Source organism: Peromyscus californicus, unplaced genomic scaffold (assembly GCF_007827085.1).
Source record: "Peromyscus californicus insignis strain IS unplaced genomic scaffold, ASM782708v3 Scaffold_16__1_contigs__length_79575227, whole genome shotgun sequence".
Lineage (NCBI taxonomy): Eukaryota > Metazoa > Chordata > Mammalia > Rodentia > Cricetidae > Peromyscus > Peromyscus californicus.
Window position 1 is genome coordinate 42,229,213 of NW_026294458.1, and position 18,863 is coordinate 42,248,075.

The following is an 18,863-nucleotide window of genomic DNA, read 5'->3' on the forward strand; positions in this document are numbered from 1 at the left end:
CTGTTCTCAAACGGCTGCTTTCCTTTGGGAAATCAGGCTGTGGAATAGAAAAGACAAGCCTTAATTTATCTCCCTTCTCTTCTACTTGTCTACAGCCCAAGCTCATGAACATACTTCTCTCCTCTCAGCTAAATGTAACTTCAGCACTTCTCCTTGCCTTAATGTGTTTTCCTAATTAGGTTTAACATTAAAACCAGCTGCTACCGGGGTGGGTTTTTTTTTTTTCTTCTTTTCACTTTTATAAAGCATTAGAAGATTAATTGACTCATTATGTGGAAACAGGAGGATGTAAATTTAGGGAGCTTCTTGTTTAACTTGGGTTATAAATTGCAGCTCATTTTCTTTATTTATGTTTTCCCGCCCACTATGTCTCCTATAACTAAGGATGTTTTGTTTCAGTCTCCCAGATGATGGTCTCTTTGTTTCTCGAAAGTCAATTCAGCACCTAGATTCTGGCTGCTGAGTTGAGACAAAAGCTAACATTATCAAAGCTGCTTACCGTCTCCACATGTCACACAACAGGCCTGAGAGTCAGAAGGACTTATTCCCATCCCTACCACTACCTTTCTCGGGATTTCAAATGAGAGTTCTTATTTATCCACATAAGTTCATACAGAGGTCAGCTAGAGCTAAAAAACCATGTGTACCTAACTAATGGAGTGCCTGTATGGATATGAGATGACACATTGTGTATTGTATTATAAAGACACTACAGAGATGGATACAATCCTTGGAAGTTAATAGTCAAAAGGGTTAACTTTTACTTGATTTTTACATATAAACTTGAGCCAAGTTCTTATTATAAAGGTATTATCATTTATGATGTTAAGTCCATTGTTCACCCAACAGAAAGTAAATGTTAGGGAGCAGAACATTTGAATGGGGTTAAGGGCAGGACGTGGTATGCGTTCCTTTATGTATTCTCATAATAGCCCTACAAGGTGGGTACCATATTGTTCTAATTAGAGATTAGCAAACAAAAATATGAAGATTAAGGAGACACATGGAACTCTAGCCCTACTTTGGTTTTATATGGCTATATTTTGGCATTTTAACACCTGTGTTTAGCTGTCACTTGCTCTAATACTCTGCTTTTTTAGCACAAGAATGGTGTTTGGAGGTTTGGTTAGCAGCCAATATTCTGTAACTCTAAATCTTGCCTTTACATTCCCTTCACTTTCTACTCAGCCCCCAAGTGTCAGGGCACAGGTTCTCATACCCAAGAGTTGGGTGCCCTTGACATAGAGTTCAAAGGAGACACACATGAGACCAGACAGTATCCACAGGCCCACACTGTCTGTGGAGTCTGAGAAGCTCATCTCCATATCATAGTATAAATCTTAATGGAAGAAAGAAGAAATAGAAGACAACAAGAACTCGTTTCAAATGACCAAGCTGTGTATTTTCTTCACTGTAACAAGAGCCTGGCCAGCAGTAGTGTGAATATACCATTGAAAGCTAGCTTTGTAACAGTGTCCCCAGGACTTCAGAAACAGCCACCAATGAGGATATGCACTCCTTTCTTCATATCTTGAAGAATAGTTTCCTGGCCTGCACCATTACCTAAAAAGACACCAACTAGTGCAGATGTTCAAGTCCTTTATACAAAATGGCACAGCACTTGCATATGTCCTATATCAATTCTTCCATGATCTTTCAGTTGTCTCTAGCTTACTTCCAATGCCCAGTACAATGTTAATGCTGTGTAAATTGTTGTTAATAAGGCTTGTTTGGAAAATAATGATGAGGAAAAAGTAGTTCATGTTCAGTTCACAGACAGATTTGAATATCTTAACTGAAATTGACCGAGTCCACAGATAATGAAACCCATGGACTCAAATGGCCAATTGTCCTTAAAAGATCCTAAATCCAAGCTGTTCTCTGGCTTCATCAGAAAATGAGTGGTGGGAAATCACCATAGGGGTGTGTGTGTGTGTGTGTGTGTGTGTGTGTGTGTGTGTGTGTGTGTGTGTGACCTATATGATAACCTACATGTTTGAGTGTTTAAGTGATAACCTATATGTTTGAATGTTTAATTAAGAGTAGTGCCTTGCCTTTCCAAAAAGCAGGCTTGCATTTTTGCTTAACTGAGCAAGTAACATTAATTTATTAAGGTCCAATTAAGTCTCTTAAGTCTATAAACTGTACTGTTTATGGCCTGTAGTGGAACTCTTTGAGTATCTCTGTACAGAATTTACATTGGAAGAAACCAAACTTTGGAGATATTTCTTACTCCATAATATATAACTGTGATGAAGCCATGCTCATGCTTTATCCAGGACATTCTGCCACCCCTTCAAGACCTTTCAAAATCTCATTCCCTCACAGTATTAGAATTAATGGGAAGATTTATTCACCATGAATTGCCAAGTAGAGGTATGGATGAGATGTTTTCATGAATTTTTATTTTATTATGAATTCAAGAAAAAGGGCAAATGCAAAAATTACCAATGCTGAGCCCTGCAAAGGAATAATGCTAAGCTGTTCCCAAGTTCATGTGGAATCAGAATCTGCAATAAACAATGCCATTTATAGGATGAATGTCATACAAATTAACTGATCCCATGTGCTAAGAAGATGGTCGTTATTACACAAGTAAGGCATTCATACAGGGTGAGACATGAAGATATTTGAGTGATAGGCCAAGTACCTGGCTAGCTGACACTCTTCTAAGTAGTAAATGATAATAAACAAAAGGGGAATGTGTTGTTGATAAAGTCAGCATCAAGAATTAATGAGGTCCCAGAAGAGTATCAAAGGAGTTAGCTTGTTTTATACTGCATTATGCATCTAGAAGACTGCTGAATTGTGTTCATATGTGTGTCACATACAACACACTCAGTCATTCTTTAGCCAAGTGTGGAAGCTTCTCAGAATGGATTCATCTAAATCCCAACATCTTGATTAAACAGCTGGGACTCAGCTGTGCAGGATTAATCTTTACTGGTTAGTAGCTGAAAGTTCTTTTTAACTCAACAAGGCAATATGATTAATGAGAATGACTTATTACAGTAAGAAAATGCATGCAGAGATTATATGTAAACATATGGATTGTGTCAACATAGATGCAGATCAAATTTTATGCCCCAAACTAAATGATAAAGTTATTTAACAGCAATCCTCCTAAATAGAGAGAGAGAGAGAGAGAGAGAGAGAGAGAGAGAGAGAGAGAGAGAGAGAGTTGAAATCCCTTCTTAGTGGAACTAGAAAATGCCACAGGTTGCCATTTACCCGGTTCCAGGAGCCCCAGCTGCCAGTGAGTTTGAAGTCCACTGTCTGAGAATGCTTCTGTTTCTATCTGAGTGTGTTTCATCGAGCAAGTCTCTAGACTGTTTGCTTCTTCCCCAGTGCCCTCCAAGGATGCTGATCTACAAGGAGACATATCTGAGTCTGCAGCATTTGAGAATCTGTCTATCTCTCGACCACAAACTGCTTCATGAATGAAAAGGGCTGGCAGTGGGGGAGAGAAATGGATTTGACATTTCCAAAGCCAAGGACTCTATAAAACTCACTGAACTGCCACTATTATATGAAGTGCATGATCTGACATGTTTTTACATGTTTCCAAAACATTGTTACTCTTTGTATCCCTACCAACCAAAACACAGAATAAGAAAACTGAAAACACCAGTTCTAGAATATATTGTACAAGGAAATCTTTAGGATTTTCCATGCAAGTGAGCAATGATGATCAGAGTAGCATTTATTCGTGCATGTGCCTTAGTTATTACATTTGAGGGTATGATAATTGATTCAATAGAAAATAGGGGAAATGATGAATAAAGATATTGGAAAAAATAAATCACCTTCAATTGTTGAACAATGGTCTTTCTTAGTTTTGGAAGATGTCCAAAATGATTAAAATGCATTTCTCAGTAAATTTTTCATTTTTCTTTCTGAAGGTTCCCCAGTACCAGTAGGTATAGATGTCCAGGTTGAAAGCATCGACAGCATTTCAGAGGTCGACATGGTGAGTTTTCCCATAGGGTACTGAGCTTTTCTCTGAAAAGAATAAAATAATAGTTTTGAAACCATTGGTTTTTTGAATAAGCCATTTCAGTTATTAGTCTTTCCTACTTTCCATCATAGCAGGGTTGTGGTTGCTTTTCTCTCTTCCATTCACTTCTTTCTCCCCCTGATGACACTCAGATTCTTTCCTCCCCTGTTTCTGTCTCATGATTTCTCATGTACGGCTTCCTGCAGAATATCATGGTAAATTTGCTGTCTGTCACAGTTTGAAAGCAAGTGTGCAAAGAAAAACAGCCACACAGTTTGTGAACTATAAAATCTCAGCCCCAGGGCCTTGTTCATAAAATGATAGACTGCTATGCCGAGCTTTATTATTTCCAGGTGTTTCTGTTGATATTAATTCTGCTTGTCTCTAAATAACCAATATCAGAAGATAGGGACATTTTAAGATTCATGATCAGCACATTTAATTTAGAAAATTTTGGTTATCCCATGGTATGTTGTAACACAAATCTTAAAAGTTCTTATTAATAAAAACAAACCTGGAGCCAGGTATTGGGGTGAACGCTGAAAGATCAGAACAAGCATCCAACCTCACCTTGCCAACTTCTCAGCTGATCCTGTTTCCTCAAACTGGAAGCCTCTGAGTCCTCATCCAAATAGATCTCAGCTATACTGCTGCTGAAAGCCTAAAAGCTTAAAATCATAAAAGCCTCTAGTTCCTGGTCCTCATACCTTATATACCTTTTTGCTTCCTGCCATCACTTCCTGGGATTAAAGGCATGTGTCTTTCCCTAGCAAGACATGAGATCTCAAGGGCTGGGATTGAAGGTGTGTGCCACCATGCCTGGCTGTTTCCAGTGTGGCTTTGAACTTACAGAGATCTGGATGGATCTCTGCCTCCAGAATACTAAGATTAAAGGCATATGTGCCACCATTTTCTGGCCTCTATGTCTATCTAGTGGTTGTTCTATTCTCTGACCCCAGATAAGTTTATTAGGGTGCACAATATATTGGGGGACACAATATCACCACAGTATGTTATAGAAATATAGACGAGCTTGATGTTTTGCATTCCAATGTAATACCTATATTTCATAGAACATTTTTTTATTTTTAAAATCACTATTTCATTTATAGTCATATATGAAAATGGATATATAATAATTTTATATACATATGCATATTGGGAAGAAAAAATAAGAAAGACTAAATTGTTGGATACAAATAAATTCAAAACTTTTGTCTATAGAAATAACTATACATGTTATAGCTCATACACCAAAAAGATTTATTTAAAAAATGTTTATTCCCAAATTTTGTGTTTCCAGGAAAATATTACTATCCATTCACCTGTACTTGTAAGCTCTGAACTCTGATATAAAGAACCTACAGATTATGAAAAATAAATTAAAAAATATCTAAAAGCCACTTTTGAAAAACTTCACAAGAATACACATTTAAAAGCTTCAAAATGCCAGGCGGTGGTGGTGCATGCCTTTAATCCCAGCACTCGGGAGGCAGAGGCAGGCGGATCTCTGTGAGTTCGAGGCCAGCCTGGGCTACCAAGTGAGTTCTAGGAAAGGCGCAAAGCTACACAGAGAAACCCTGTCTCGAAAAACCAAAAAAAAAAAAAAAGATAAAAGCTTCAAAACAAGAGAGAATAAAGTATCAGGATGAATAGAATGTCTATTAAATAATAAAATCAATATTTTCAGATAGAAGTGAAATTCAAAAAGAAAATACTTAAAAATGACCTTTTACTATCAGTCTCCCTTTTAGCCTTCCCCAGTCCTCCAACCCACTCTACCTGCTTTTTGTGCCTTTTCCCTTCTGTAACCTGATTTCATCATTTTTAGCCACTTTTGTATTTTAATGCCTCGACCATACTTTTTCCATTTCATTTTCCCTATTTTTGATGTAGTATAAGGACTCTCTTTGTCTAGGTAACTTTCCGAATCATTTTTCGTTTAAGTGATTTTCAGCATTGCAGGTATTTTACTGTAACAAGAGCTGATGCTGGCCCAGCTTTCATACTTGAATGCTTCATTTTCAGGTGGATTTTTTTACCTCCTTGTTTTATGTTCATTTTATATGGTCTGGGTTTTGATGAGTTCTTTCCTTTACGTTTGCATGCCAAATACAGCGCCTTTCTAAGACACATTTTCAGTGGTCCTTCCCTCGCCTTCGCCTTCACCGAATGGTTGCCAGGGAACAGAAGAAGTCCTGAGTGAGGAAAGTCCCAAGTATGCTATTGACAGGAGCCCAGAGCCTCAGACCCATGGAGTGATGCCAAAGCCTTCTCTTCTGGTCCATGTGTGAAATATAGACATCATAGCTTCACCCCTCGCCCAACATTTACAGCCTGAAGACTGCTCCTTCAGAGATTAGCTAAACCTGACCCCTAGACCCAGCTGTATACTATAAACCCTGCCTGCTTGTCCAGCTGTGTGTAATAACAGGCTTCCTTGCTCAGCTGTGGGCAACAACGCTGCTGTCCCTTCAAAGTCTATATAATAAACAAGCTGAAGGTCCTAGGTACACAGGCTTCTCCAGCAGAGAGCCCGGACCACACAATCCCAGATTTCTGCCTGTCCGCGTGTGTGTTTGTCTTCCTTCAATCCCATGAAGCGCCAGTCAGGTTTGTCCCTGGAACCATGCTAGCTGAGTTGCCCCTCCCCCATCCATCCCCACTCCCCGTTTTGTTGTGTCTTCTGCCCTCTTTACATGGGTTTCCTTTGTTTCGATTATGTGTGCAGGTAAATAACAAATACTCTCTGCAGGTACCCAGCACCAAGTAAAATGCAATTTATGGGTCTTTTGATGTACTTTGTCTCTTAGTGTCCCTGTATAAGCCCCAGGTTTCAAACAGCCAAATCATGCACTGAGTACAGGACCCAGTCCCACTGCCTGGATGCCTCCCAAACAGTTCAAGCTAATCAACTGTCTCACTTATCCAGAGAGCCTGATCCAGTTGGGGGCTCCTCAGCCATTGGTTCATAGTTGATGTGTTTCGACTAGTTTGGCTGTTTGTCCCTGTGCTTTATCATTATTCTTACAGCTGGCATGCATGATATCAGTTCAGCCCCTTGAACTGTGTGAAACAGGATGCTAACATAGGTTCCTACCCCTTGTTGCCATATTCTTTTTTTTTAATTAAGAAATTTTTTATTCATTCCACATACTAACCACAGATCTGCCCTCATCCCTCCTCCTGCTTCCCCTAAGCCTTCCCCACAAGCCCATCCCCCATCCCTTCCTCCAAAAAGGTATGGCCTCCCATGGGGAGTCAGCAAAGCCTGGCATTACAGCTAGTGTATGCAATGCCAGTTCAGAATGAGCCCTGTTCTCTGAACTAGGAACACTGGCAACTTGCTTCTAGTGAGTGAGCATCTCAACAAGCCTCAGAAGTGATTCTTGTGGAAAGCATCACTTCACAGTATCCTTTCTACCTTCCAAGCATCAAATGCGGCCTTGAACCTCCAACCACTTGCTTTCTACTAATAAATACTGTGTTTACACACATTCTTGTGCGACTGTAGTGTCTAGTGGGAGATCCGTTAAAAAAAATACAAACTGATGAACATAAAAACAAATTTAAAGGTGAATACTTGCACAGATTTTTCTTAACTTTGGTGGCATATGCTATAGTTCCAGCCCTCAGGAGGCCAAGGCAACAGGATCCTGAGTTAAAACATGGACTGTATTTCAATAGTAGGACCATGATTAAAAAGAAGTAGGAAGTAGAAGGGAAAGAAAGGAAGCAGGAAGCAGGGGAGAAAGGGAATGGGAAGAAGTTGGAGATGGGAGTGGAGAAGAGGTATGAGGAAAAGTGAGGGTTAGCTTCATCCTACATCTCTCTGAAGCTGCAATACAAACAATAACTTACAACCATGAACACTGTGACCATTAGTGAGTTCATAAGGCTGAAGTGATGATCTGAGCACTGGTTCTCACTGGTCCTTTTCTCTGTGCCCAGGACTTTACAATGACTTTTTATCTCAGGCACTATTGGAAGGATGAGAGGCTCGCCTTTCCTAGCACTACAAACAAGAGCATGACCTTCGATCACAGATTGATACAAAAGATTTGGGTGCCTGATATCTTCTTTGTCCATTCTAAAAGATCCTTCATCCATGACACAACGGTGGAGAACATCATGCTTCGAGTACACCCGGATGGAAACGTTCTCTTCAGCCTCAGGTATGAGAGCCGCCTGTGGCCTTTGGCTTCCTTGGACCATGGCCATCAAAACCAAACTTGCTGAATCTCTCTTCACACTAAACTAACAGCCCTGCTGTCGGATTCATGACACCGAAGGTTGGGACACAATCAGATTGTGTAGATTATTTTCCCCACTTCTGTTACCCAAAACTTTAAAGAATTTCTTTCTATTCTGTATAGTCCCACTCTGGTCACATATTGTTTGGACAAATAGAGTGGAGCTGAATTCTGGAAATCCTTAAAAATCCTGAAACACAATTGTTTAGGTATGTTTAGGTATGTCTAAACAATGGGCTTAGAACCCATGTCTATTAACCAACTCCCTCCTATTCCTGTACTGCACCAGGTAGTTTAGAATCTTGAATTAGCAAAATACTTTCCTCAGTTAGCCCCCCTTCATTTGTCATATGAAGGCATAATCGCAATACAAGTTAACGTAATTTTTCTCACTCACTCTTTTGTTTGTTTTAGTTAAAACATGTATTCCAGCACTGTGCTGTTATAGGCTTTTCATCTTTAATGATCCATATTTTATTTTAGCCAAATGAGTTCTATGCATATGGAGCAGCTTATAATAGAAATTCTTTAAAAAAAAAAGGAAATGTCCAAGCTATTTAGCTTTTTTAATGCTCTAGAACACTGAGACAGGGTCTATAGTATGTTTTAAAAACTGAGGTCTTTATCCTTGCAAACTGTGTGAGTTGTTCTATGGGGGGGGTACTTGCAAATGTGATTAAGTTAATTATTTGTTGTTTGTTTGTTTTTAGAGATAGGGTTTCTATGTGTAGCCCTGGCTGTCCCGGACCTTTACTTGTAGAACAGACTGGCCTCAAACACAGAGATCTGCCTGACTCTGCCTCTCGAGTAGTGGTATTGAAGGTGTATGCCACCACACCCAGCTCTAAATTGATGATCTCAACTTGGGAAAATGGTCCTGTAGAATCTGTATGGGCTTTAGATGCAGCATAAGAATCTTAATAGAAAAGGGAGAGGAAATCTCATACACACAAAAGAAGAATTGGCAATGAGATCCCAAGCCAAGGACAGCTGGTGTCAACCAGTGTGAGGAGATGTTCCCCTAAGAAGTCTTACAAGAGTAATTCTGGACCAGTGATTCTAATCAGACCTCTGGCCTGCAGAACGGTGAAAAAATACATTTATGCTGTGATTAGCTGTTACAGCAGCAATAAGAAAATTCTTTTCATTAGAAATATCATTCACAGAGTAGCTATCATCAGCCATTTATAAAAAGCTATAAAGGTAATTAGTGAGCAGTACTGTTTTCTTCATTTTTTTAGTGTTCATTGTTGGTTTGCCTGCATGTATGTCTGTGTGAGAACATCAGATCTTGTGTCGTTAGCTGCCACGTGGGTGCTAGGAATTGAACCCTGGTCCTCTGGGAGATCAGTCAGTGCTCTTAACTGCTGAGCCATCTCTCCAGCCACACCCCACTCCAGTACTGTTTTCTATAAGACTCATAAATACTAGTGTCAAAAGTCACTAAGAACCAAAAACAGAATCATACCAAAGAGCCGACCAAGTTACTTTGGTGAGAGAATGAACAGTAATAGATAAACTCTGTGGATCTTGTTTACCTTGCACATTCCAATGTCTGTTTGGCCCTTGCCAGGCAGATAATGATGAAGTCATCTTTAATCTCTTGGACTATCTTGCCCGAGAAGAGCATTTCTCTTCATCTGGAGTCCATAAGCCATACCAGAGAGTATATGCTCATGGTGTTTATCACATGTTCCTTGTGCCATGATATTATTCTCACCTCTGGAGAGGATGAAACTAAGATCACTCATCTGGCTGGTCAACTGTCAGTTAACATTTTCCTCACCAAGGTCTTCGTGAGTTTTCTTGGTCCCCAGTGCTCTGTGCATGGTGCCATATATATCACTACTGGCAGGAAGATGTCATGCTTTCCAGGAAGGACAACTGAAATGTGTTGTGATCTCTCCTGGACTTGGCCTTCTTCTCCTTCTCTGGTTATTGTTTTAATCCTCACTATATAAAGTGCAATGCTTCTCACTCAGGTGTACCCATGAGCATAATAGCTGAGTTCTTTGAGTCTTTCTGAGGAAGTTTAACCCTGGAGGCGTTCTTAAAGATGCCCATACTCAAGAGGACTCAAAATTGTTGTGAGCACAGCTCTTCAACAAAAGAACCAGTTCAGGCACAGATCCAGGTCTCCTGATATCAGGTTGGGTTCTGAGGCCACCTAGCCAAAATCCTCTTCAGCCATTCCTTTCTTCATGTATACTATGAAGCAAAGTGGTATAAAGAGCTCAGGAAACACTTCCTTTAATGTACTAGGAACACACCAGACTAAGTGTGTGTTTTGCACATAAGAGCATCCACACAACTCTATTACTGATGCTTTGACTACTGACAATAAAATTCAGGTCACAGAAGATAAAATGATTCTACTCTTCTGAGTAACTCAGGGGCACCGGGCAGGAGCATCTGTTGCCTTTGTTTTGCAGACTTGCTCAGGGCCTTTTAGGAACCTCTCATCTGCTCTTGTGGCTACCACAGCTCTCACTTTGACGCACGATCATAGGATGGCAGCTTCTGCCTGAAGCCAGGAGAATCCAGGAGAATATGAAATTTTAAGAAAAAAAATAAGCCTCATCAATACGCAAGCCTTTGCCTTAATAGTTCCTGAATCATATGTTATGCATGTAGATCTATTGCTGAACATGTTTCCGGCTTTGCCTCAGTACCAGAAGGAAAATTTCCTAGTGCTTTGTGAAGGAAACCTTTACCTATAGATTTGTATCGTCACCACCCCAACTCTTTTTTACTGGAGACTACTAAATTTTGCATCTTCTAGAGAGCAGAACAAGTTTAAATCCACAGAAAGCATCTGACTTTGAAGTATTTTTCTGAAGAAAAAAAAAAAAATCAGTGCCAGAAAATGCAAAAGGAGCTTAGCAGGAAATGGGGAAATCAGGAGCAAGTGCAAGAATTCACTCATCAATGTCTGTCTTGAGCAATCCCGGTCCTTCTGAGTTTGCTTTCTTGTTATTTGGACAGAAGACAGGCAGGCCTGCTTTTCATTATCCTTGAAAGGCACACAAAGCAAGCAACCAATGAGAAGCTTTGTTGCTGCATGCTAGTTGGGCCATATGGAGAAATGATCGCAGTTCTCTTTCTTACTCCGTTACAGGATAACCGTTTCGGCCATGTGCTTTATGGACTTCAGCAGGTTTCCTCTGGACACTCAGAACTGTTCTCTGGAGCTGGAAAGCTGTAAGTCTTTCTGCCTGGGTAAAACAAGCCTGCATCATCGTCTGAACACACCCTCACACACTCGCAGGGAAATAAGCATGGGTTTAGCAATCATTTAAACATCGTACCATATTTTTCCATCTTACCGTATTTTCCAGTTATATTGTGTTCCTTTTCACCTCTCTTTTTTCTAGTGATGATGATGACAGATTGTCTTTCAAATGAGAAGATTCAGGGGAAAATGCTTTGGTAATTAAATATTCTGTGTTTTTCACAATAGCAATAAAAAGGCGGCTTCCTAACGTTAGCACCGATTTTCCACATGTGGAAGGTCCTGGAATCCTAAATCTGGACAAGCCCCAATCCTCTATTAAACATGCCCAAGCTCCCCACAGGAACCCAGCTTAGAGCACCGACTTCGGTATAGGGTCTCTGTTCCAGCTCCCTGCCAATTACTGTTACTCAATATTTATTTTTGATAAGACAGCTTAAATGTTGACCGAAACTGATGCATACCGCCTACACATCTGTTCCTTTGTACACACCTATTACAAACGTTTTATAAGCCAAGAAAAAAAAATCATAAGATTCACTTAAGAATTTCATCCAAGAGAGGTACATTAAAGAAATTTAAAGGTATGGACTCGGCCCATGTGAGGCGGTGCTCTGGCCTTACTTACCCTGAGGCCTGGCTTAATTTCGTATGAGAATGCACACAGATAGGTACACTGGAGAACTGTAAGCATCACAGAGGGAGAAACACTTCCATCCTGACAGTCCTCAGTCTCTGGATTTTAGAGATGGATGTGGGGCTGGTGTTGGGTTTGTTTCCTTTTTGAAGTGCAGGTTTGTTTGGTCCCTTGGAAAATATCTTTGGATACATAGCACCTGGATGCCATTGAACCAGAGACTGGGGGTTCAGAGCTGCTCAAACACGGCTACAGACCTCACCTAACCTCTAAGACAGGAACCGTCTGTATTTCTGTAGACGCCTACAATGAAGAGGACCTAATGCTCTACTGGAAACACGGCAACAAGTCCTTGAACACGGAGGAGCACATCGCCCTTTCTCAGTTTTTCATTGAGGAGTTCAGCGCATCCAGTGGCTTGGCCTTCTACAGCAGCACAGGTACGGCGCTGCACTCAGACAGTTCCGTGGCCACTGCTGAGCGCCCACTGCCTGTGATGTAAACATCTTTCTCTCCCGCTTGTGCAAACCCTTCCAACAAGATGCCTCGATTCCGTTCCTGGCCCCTCCACTCTATGCTTAGTAGAACTTCCAGAACGATCTTCGCAACACGGAAATCACTGCTCAAAACCCTTTAGTGTTTTCCCATCACACTTAGAACCAAGGCAAGCTTCTCAATGATCTACACCCTGCGTGCTGCTCTGACCTCCCACCAACCCCTGCTCCTCTATCATATGGTCCTCGACTTCCCCCTCACTTGCTCTCAGACACTCTCATCTCATTTCTCCTATGTGGCTTTGCTCTGCCCCTGCCCCAATATCTCATGACCAATTGCCTGCTTTAGTCATCACTTTGTGAAATATCTTCCCAAATGGTGATATCCTAGTTAGCCCTTTGAAACTAGGCCTCTTTCCTCACTATTTCCTGTCTTCACAGCATGTACTTCCAACTGAAGAAGACGCCTCATTGTCTATTGTCTAAGTCTCTCTTTGGAAAGAGGTCAGGAACTCTATCTGCCTTGCTAACCATTTCTTCCCAGATCCTAGAATATGCCTGACATATGTTAGATGCTCAGTAAAAATCAACTGATACAATTGAGTTAACAAGGTGCACTGTTGCCCTAAAGAGAAAATCTGTTTAAAATCAGAAGTACAGTATATACTCTTCACCATGACTTATAGATTTCTGATTTGGTAGCATTTATCCCAGGAGTTTTAAAAACTGATCTGGCTGTTAACTAAAGTTAGGAGCAGCCTCTTTCTGATCTCTTCCACAATATCACACCCCCACAGCCATTATCCACCATCAGGCTAGTGACAAGTACTCTCTGTCATTCTAGGGAGATAAAATATCATTTGTGGTTCAAGGAGCTGGGTTCAGGCTACAAGGTGTGGGTGCAGCTGGCCTTCCAGGTTGGAGTTGCCCTGGCTAGAATCCTTCCCACATGCTCAGCCTTGGAGCTTGAGGAGCAGATACTGAGTTATCTTTGTAAAAGTCTGTGTCTTAAGAGTACAACCAAAATTTAAATCTCAAAGAGACTAATTGCAACCCAGGGACCAATGTGTCTCTAGCTGTTTGGATCAGGAGAAATAAATGTCTGTCTCACTTGCTTGCATTTCACTGTTGGCTTGTGTTCTTTGACATTCAACACATGATGCTATTAATTGTAATCATGTTCCTTGCATTTTCTGATATGCAAATAACACACATTTGTGTTCCTTGATCACTTATATATCCCTGGCACATAGAAGAGTCTCAGAATGAAATTGTTGAATAGATGAATACGTGGTGGAAAATTCAAAAAGAGTTTCAAAAGTTCAAAGAGCCCTTGGAGTACTAAACACACTTCAAGCAGACAAGCTGTTGTGACTCAGTTTTTTGCTTCTTTGGCTCCTTTTTCATATGTGATGTCAGGAATTTAATATCTTTAGTCCTCAGTTCAATTAAATTAGTATTTAAATAAATGAATGTACATGGTAGACAATGATATATATGAGTTTCAATTTTTCTTCATTATTTCTGTGTTAAAATAACTTTGATACATGATAAATTATGTCTATAATCTGTCTTTTAAATGTTATCATAATGGGATACATAGGAAACACAGGATTTTGAAGCTTAAATATCCAGGAATATATTTGGTAGAAATTCAACCAAATTTGAAGTAAAAGTAGAGGGTAAGTCTTCCAGTTTCTAACTCTACCTCTAAATCATTCCATTCACTCTACTACCATTTATCACCCGGGCAGCTCTCCATGTTTTAGGGTCTGTCAAAAATCAGACAAAACATCACTGAAAATCTGTTCACAGAGATGCTTTTAAGTATTTTTTAAACGAGCTATGAAGCCTTAGCATTCCAGTTTGATTATACTTTTAAGAAATAGAACGTTCGTTTCTATGAAAAATGGACTAAGACCGAATTAATTTCAGATGTCCAGTTTTGTACAGCATGATGTAGTTTGTTTTAAATTTAAAAGTAACTAATAGAAGAATCTTTAACAAAAGCTCATATTTGTTACTGGGGAAATAATTTATACACATGTGGGTATGTTTTTATGTGCCAGTCTGTTTTAAAATTCTAAGAAGTGGATAGAGATTGGGAAGAGTTTCAATTTTATTTCAGTTATAATTTTGTTAAAACATGCACATTTTTAACGAGAAGGAATAAAATGAGTTCTAAGAGTAGAAAAATGCAAGAACACAGCATTTTGAAAGCTATGTTCAAATATCAAGTTAATAGTTGCACCCAGATTTAACTAGTTCCCAAGCTTCAGAAAGATGACCTTAGAAACTGATTTCAGTTCATGAGTAGGTAGCAGCTCTGCCTCATGTTATCCTTCAATTTTAAGTGTGGTGCCCTCCCATTTAAACATTTTAGCTTTATCAAAATGACTATAAATGTTTTTTCTTTACTCCTGTCATCACAACTACCAACTATAACCACCATCCTTGAATTACTATACAAGAAAAATAATAAATAAAATAAATCATGCATCTGACTCCCAGGGTAAAAGCTGGAATTGGAGGGAGGTGTAGAGACTTACTTTCCATTTGTAGCTGAACCACAGAGTCTTACTTTTCTTACAATGCTTTCACCACTCCCATTGCCTCTGCACAAACCCATGGCCACCCAGCAACATCAACAAGTAGGAGAGGGTTTCTCTGTCCCTCATCCATTCCCATGCTCTTCTAACTCACCTTGAACTTACAAAGGAAATACCTTGAATTAACAAAGGGAAGACTCCTACCTGTGTGGAATGCACCGGAAAATTATTTGTTATCAAACTAAAGTACAAGGGCAGCTGCCTAAGTTCACACTCTATTCCATCACTTACCACCAGGACAACCTTGGAAGAGTTGCTTAATCCAACCCTCAATTGCTTTAGCTTTAAGATGGAGCTTCACAATAGTCTCTATCTCCTGGGATTTTGTAGATTAACTGACACATTTAACAAACTGTATGGACAGTGCTGCTTGAGCAATATTAGTTAGAAACTCTCATCATCACCATTTCATTGTGATGCTTTTAATACAATCCGGAGCCTTAGTGTCAGAAAGTGATTAAAGGTGACCACTTATAGGTACATAAGAAGCCTTTAATTCGCCGGGCGGTGGTGGCGCACGCCTTTAATCCCAGCACTCGGGAGGCAGAGCCAGGCGGATCTCTGTGAGTTCGAGGCCAGCCTGGGCTACCAAGTGAGTTCTAGGAAAGGCGCAAAGCTACACAGAGAAACCCTGCCTCGAAAAACCAAAAAAAAAAAAAAAAAAAAAAAAAAAAAAAAAGAAGCCTTTAATGCTATCTTTGGATGGTACCTCAATTGCTGCCAGCCCTTTTCTCACAGTCTTTAGTTCTGCTTCTTTCTACTGATGGAGGCAATGGGAGATTGCCTCTCATACACATGCCTAAAATGGAGTTCACATTAAAAAGGGTGATGCCACACACATAAAGTATGAAGAGTTTGTGACTCACATTATGAGCTTCTTAGAAAGAGCAATCCAGACTGCCTAGCAGGTCGGAAAATAGCTGAGAGCACAGGGAGGAGCAACTGACTTGGAGTTGTATGGTGGCTCGGGTAGAGCTAAGGTCGAGGGTGTTCCTTTTGGTGAATTAGACACTGATGGCTTGAAGTTTTCCCAGGTGCCAAAAGTGGTTTTGTTCTATTTTTGTGTTTGCGGAGTTTACTATTATTATTATTTGTTTTTGGTTTTTAGTTTGTTATTTATGGGGTAGAAAGGGACATAGAAATGGAGCCTGGGAACTCTCAGTACTTTAATATTAAAGATGAAATCAGACTCTCTGTTACATTACCTGAAGTGATGATCTTCTTACAAGGCAGCATGACCTGTTGCAATGGGTAAGAGAGCCCTGCTGACCTACTGTCCACCCAATCCTGGTCTTCCCTTCCTGATCCGCAGGGTGGGTCTTCCTTCTGGTTAATCTCTTGCACCAGCCCCATCAGTCAAATCCCAGATAATAATTCTCTAGAAAAATGTTAAATAAAGAGAGGTGTAGTTAAGTGATATATACTTACCTCATATTTCTAAGGCTCTGGGTTTAATCCTTAACATTGCAAAATAATAATAATAATAATAATAATAATAATAAATAATAATAATTCATTGAAAGAATAGGCATCTAAATTTATTTCAAGAACTCAATAATAAACAGAAAGACACAATCAACCCTCTGTATCCATTGCTCTCACATCTATGGACACAGCCAACTGTGAGTTGAAAATATTGGTGAACATATTTGTACTGAGCATGAATACAGCTATGTGTTGTCAGAACTCCCTAAATGATGCAATATAACAGCTATTTACATTGCATTTACATTGTATTACGCACTACAAATAAAAGAGATTGTTTAAAATACATGGTCAGATATAAATGGGTTATATTCAAATAATTCTAAAGGAATTTAAATGAGCACCTGCATTTCTATAGACATCAGTGTCCAAGGTTCCTGGACCCAATCCCTTTACACATCTGTAGGAGTAACTATACTCGAATACTACCTTTATTTATAAATCACTTTTGTGATTATTCCTTATTTTAATTTTTCAACAATTATATGAAGCTGTAGAGGTTGCTATATTATTATTCTACCCTACAGGCATAAGCAAAACTTTCTATTTCACACATAGTGAAGTGAGTGACAGATACAAACAGTGACACTTGGCAAGCTTTTGGCTAAGATCAAGTGCAAATCCAGGTCAATGAGTGGAACAAAGGGGAGTGTCTATTCTAACCTTAGAGTACTCTGCCTGATGTATCATTTATTTCCACTGCTAATGAAGTTAGTAATCTTCAGGTATATAAGTATATATGTTCCAAGGCATATGTGTCAGCTAACAGTGAGAATTTTAGTATCTAATAAGATGAGAAGTATAATAAGCAGTTAACTGAGAATCAGAGGCTGGATGCAGAGCCTCACAATTCAATGTAGTTGTCCTAGTGCTCAATGTTAAACCAATTCACCTGTGTCTCCCAACAGGTTTACTATTTGTGTCTCCTAAGAAATTACTACTAAAAATAATAAAAGAATTCTCTAGCTTTACAGTGCCTGTGATCTTGTTTTAAAATTTAGCCTATAGTCTCTGGGTTTTGAATAATTTCATCTCAAAAAATTTGACACATAAAATTAGTCTATGCACCATTCATAAAGCATATTTTAGCCTTTACTCATTTCATTATTTATTACCTTATTTCAGTAAATGTAAAGATTGATACATGGTTATTACTATGCATTAAAATGTATGAGTAAGGGGCTAGAAAGATGGCTCAGCAGTTAAGATTGGAGGCTGCTCTTCCAGAGGACCCAGGTTCAATTCTTATCACCCGCATGGCAGCTCACAACCATCTGTAACTCCAGTTCTGGGGGATCTAGTGTCCTCTTCTGGCCTACATAGCTACCAGTTATGCACATAGTGCACATACATACATACAGCAAAACATCCACACGCATATCAAATAAAATAATAAGTAATTATGAATAGAAAACCAAAAACATAATTATTCAGTGTAGCCTGAGACATCATGATGATTAATACTCAGAGATGTCCTACAGATTGTTGGAAAACTTGGCTTTAAACTTCTGGTTTCTCTTAAGGTCATATAAATCTTCTGCCTTGTAAACATCCTTATAGTAAATGTAAAAAATCAGAATTCTGTACACTTTGCTATGGAAATGGCAACAATTGTATTTATCATCAGATTAAATAATATCACCAACTTGAGTTTATATGATTCCAACAATATACAAAGAAATATCACCATTGGTAATCTGTTGCAGATTGAACCCTTAGTGAGTGTTCTGGATCCCAACCTAAGGTCCAGTGATCTACTCCAAATCTTTTCTTACAGATAAAAATGTTCTTCATTTACATGAATTCTGACATGCAATCATCAATTGGCACTGAAGCCTTTGCTTCTTGTAGAAACACTGCAAACAACATAAGTGTGCAAAAGGGTCTTTAAAGGCCACACACAATATGTAATTACCACTAACGCCCCCCCCCCCAAGCTTGGGTATAGGAGTTAAGCATCATTTTGGATGAATAAGTAGACTGTAGTTCAGGCCATCTAACAGTGTTAGAATGGAAACTCAGGTACCGGCTGGTGTTGAGGAAACACAGGTGGGTATGCCACGGTCTGTGATAGCTGAGAGTTTGACCCCTGAAGAGCACAGCGAGCGGCTAATCATGGTGTCTCTTAGAAACCTGTCTAATGGTAACTGTTCCTT

General features: G+C 39.5%; 1 protein-coding gene across 1 annotated transcript in view; it reads left to right on the forward strand.

The window, feature by feature from the left end:
• Positions 1-18,863, forward strand: part of Gabrr3 (gamma-aminobutyric acid type A receptor subunit rho3) — a 47,696-nt gene that overhangs the window by 15,072 nt on the left and 13,761 nt on the right. The window contains exons 3-6 of the mRNA XM_052739812.1: positions 3,903-3,970; positions 7,949-8,172; positions 11,369-11,451; positions 12,419-12,559. Coding sequence (XP_052595772.1) covers positions 3,903-3,970; positions 7,949-8,172; positions 11,369-11,451; positions 12,419-12,559 — 516 coding nt within the window. The remainder of the gene's footprint in view (positions 1-3,902; positions 3,971-7,948; positions 8,173-11,368; positions 11,452-12,418; positions 12,560-18,863) is intronic.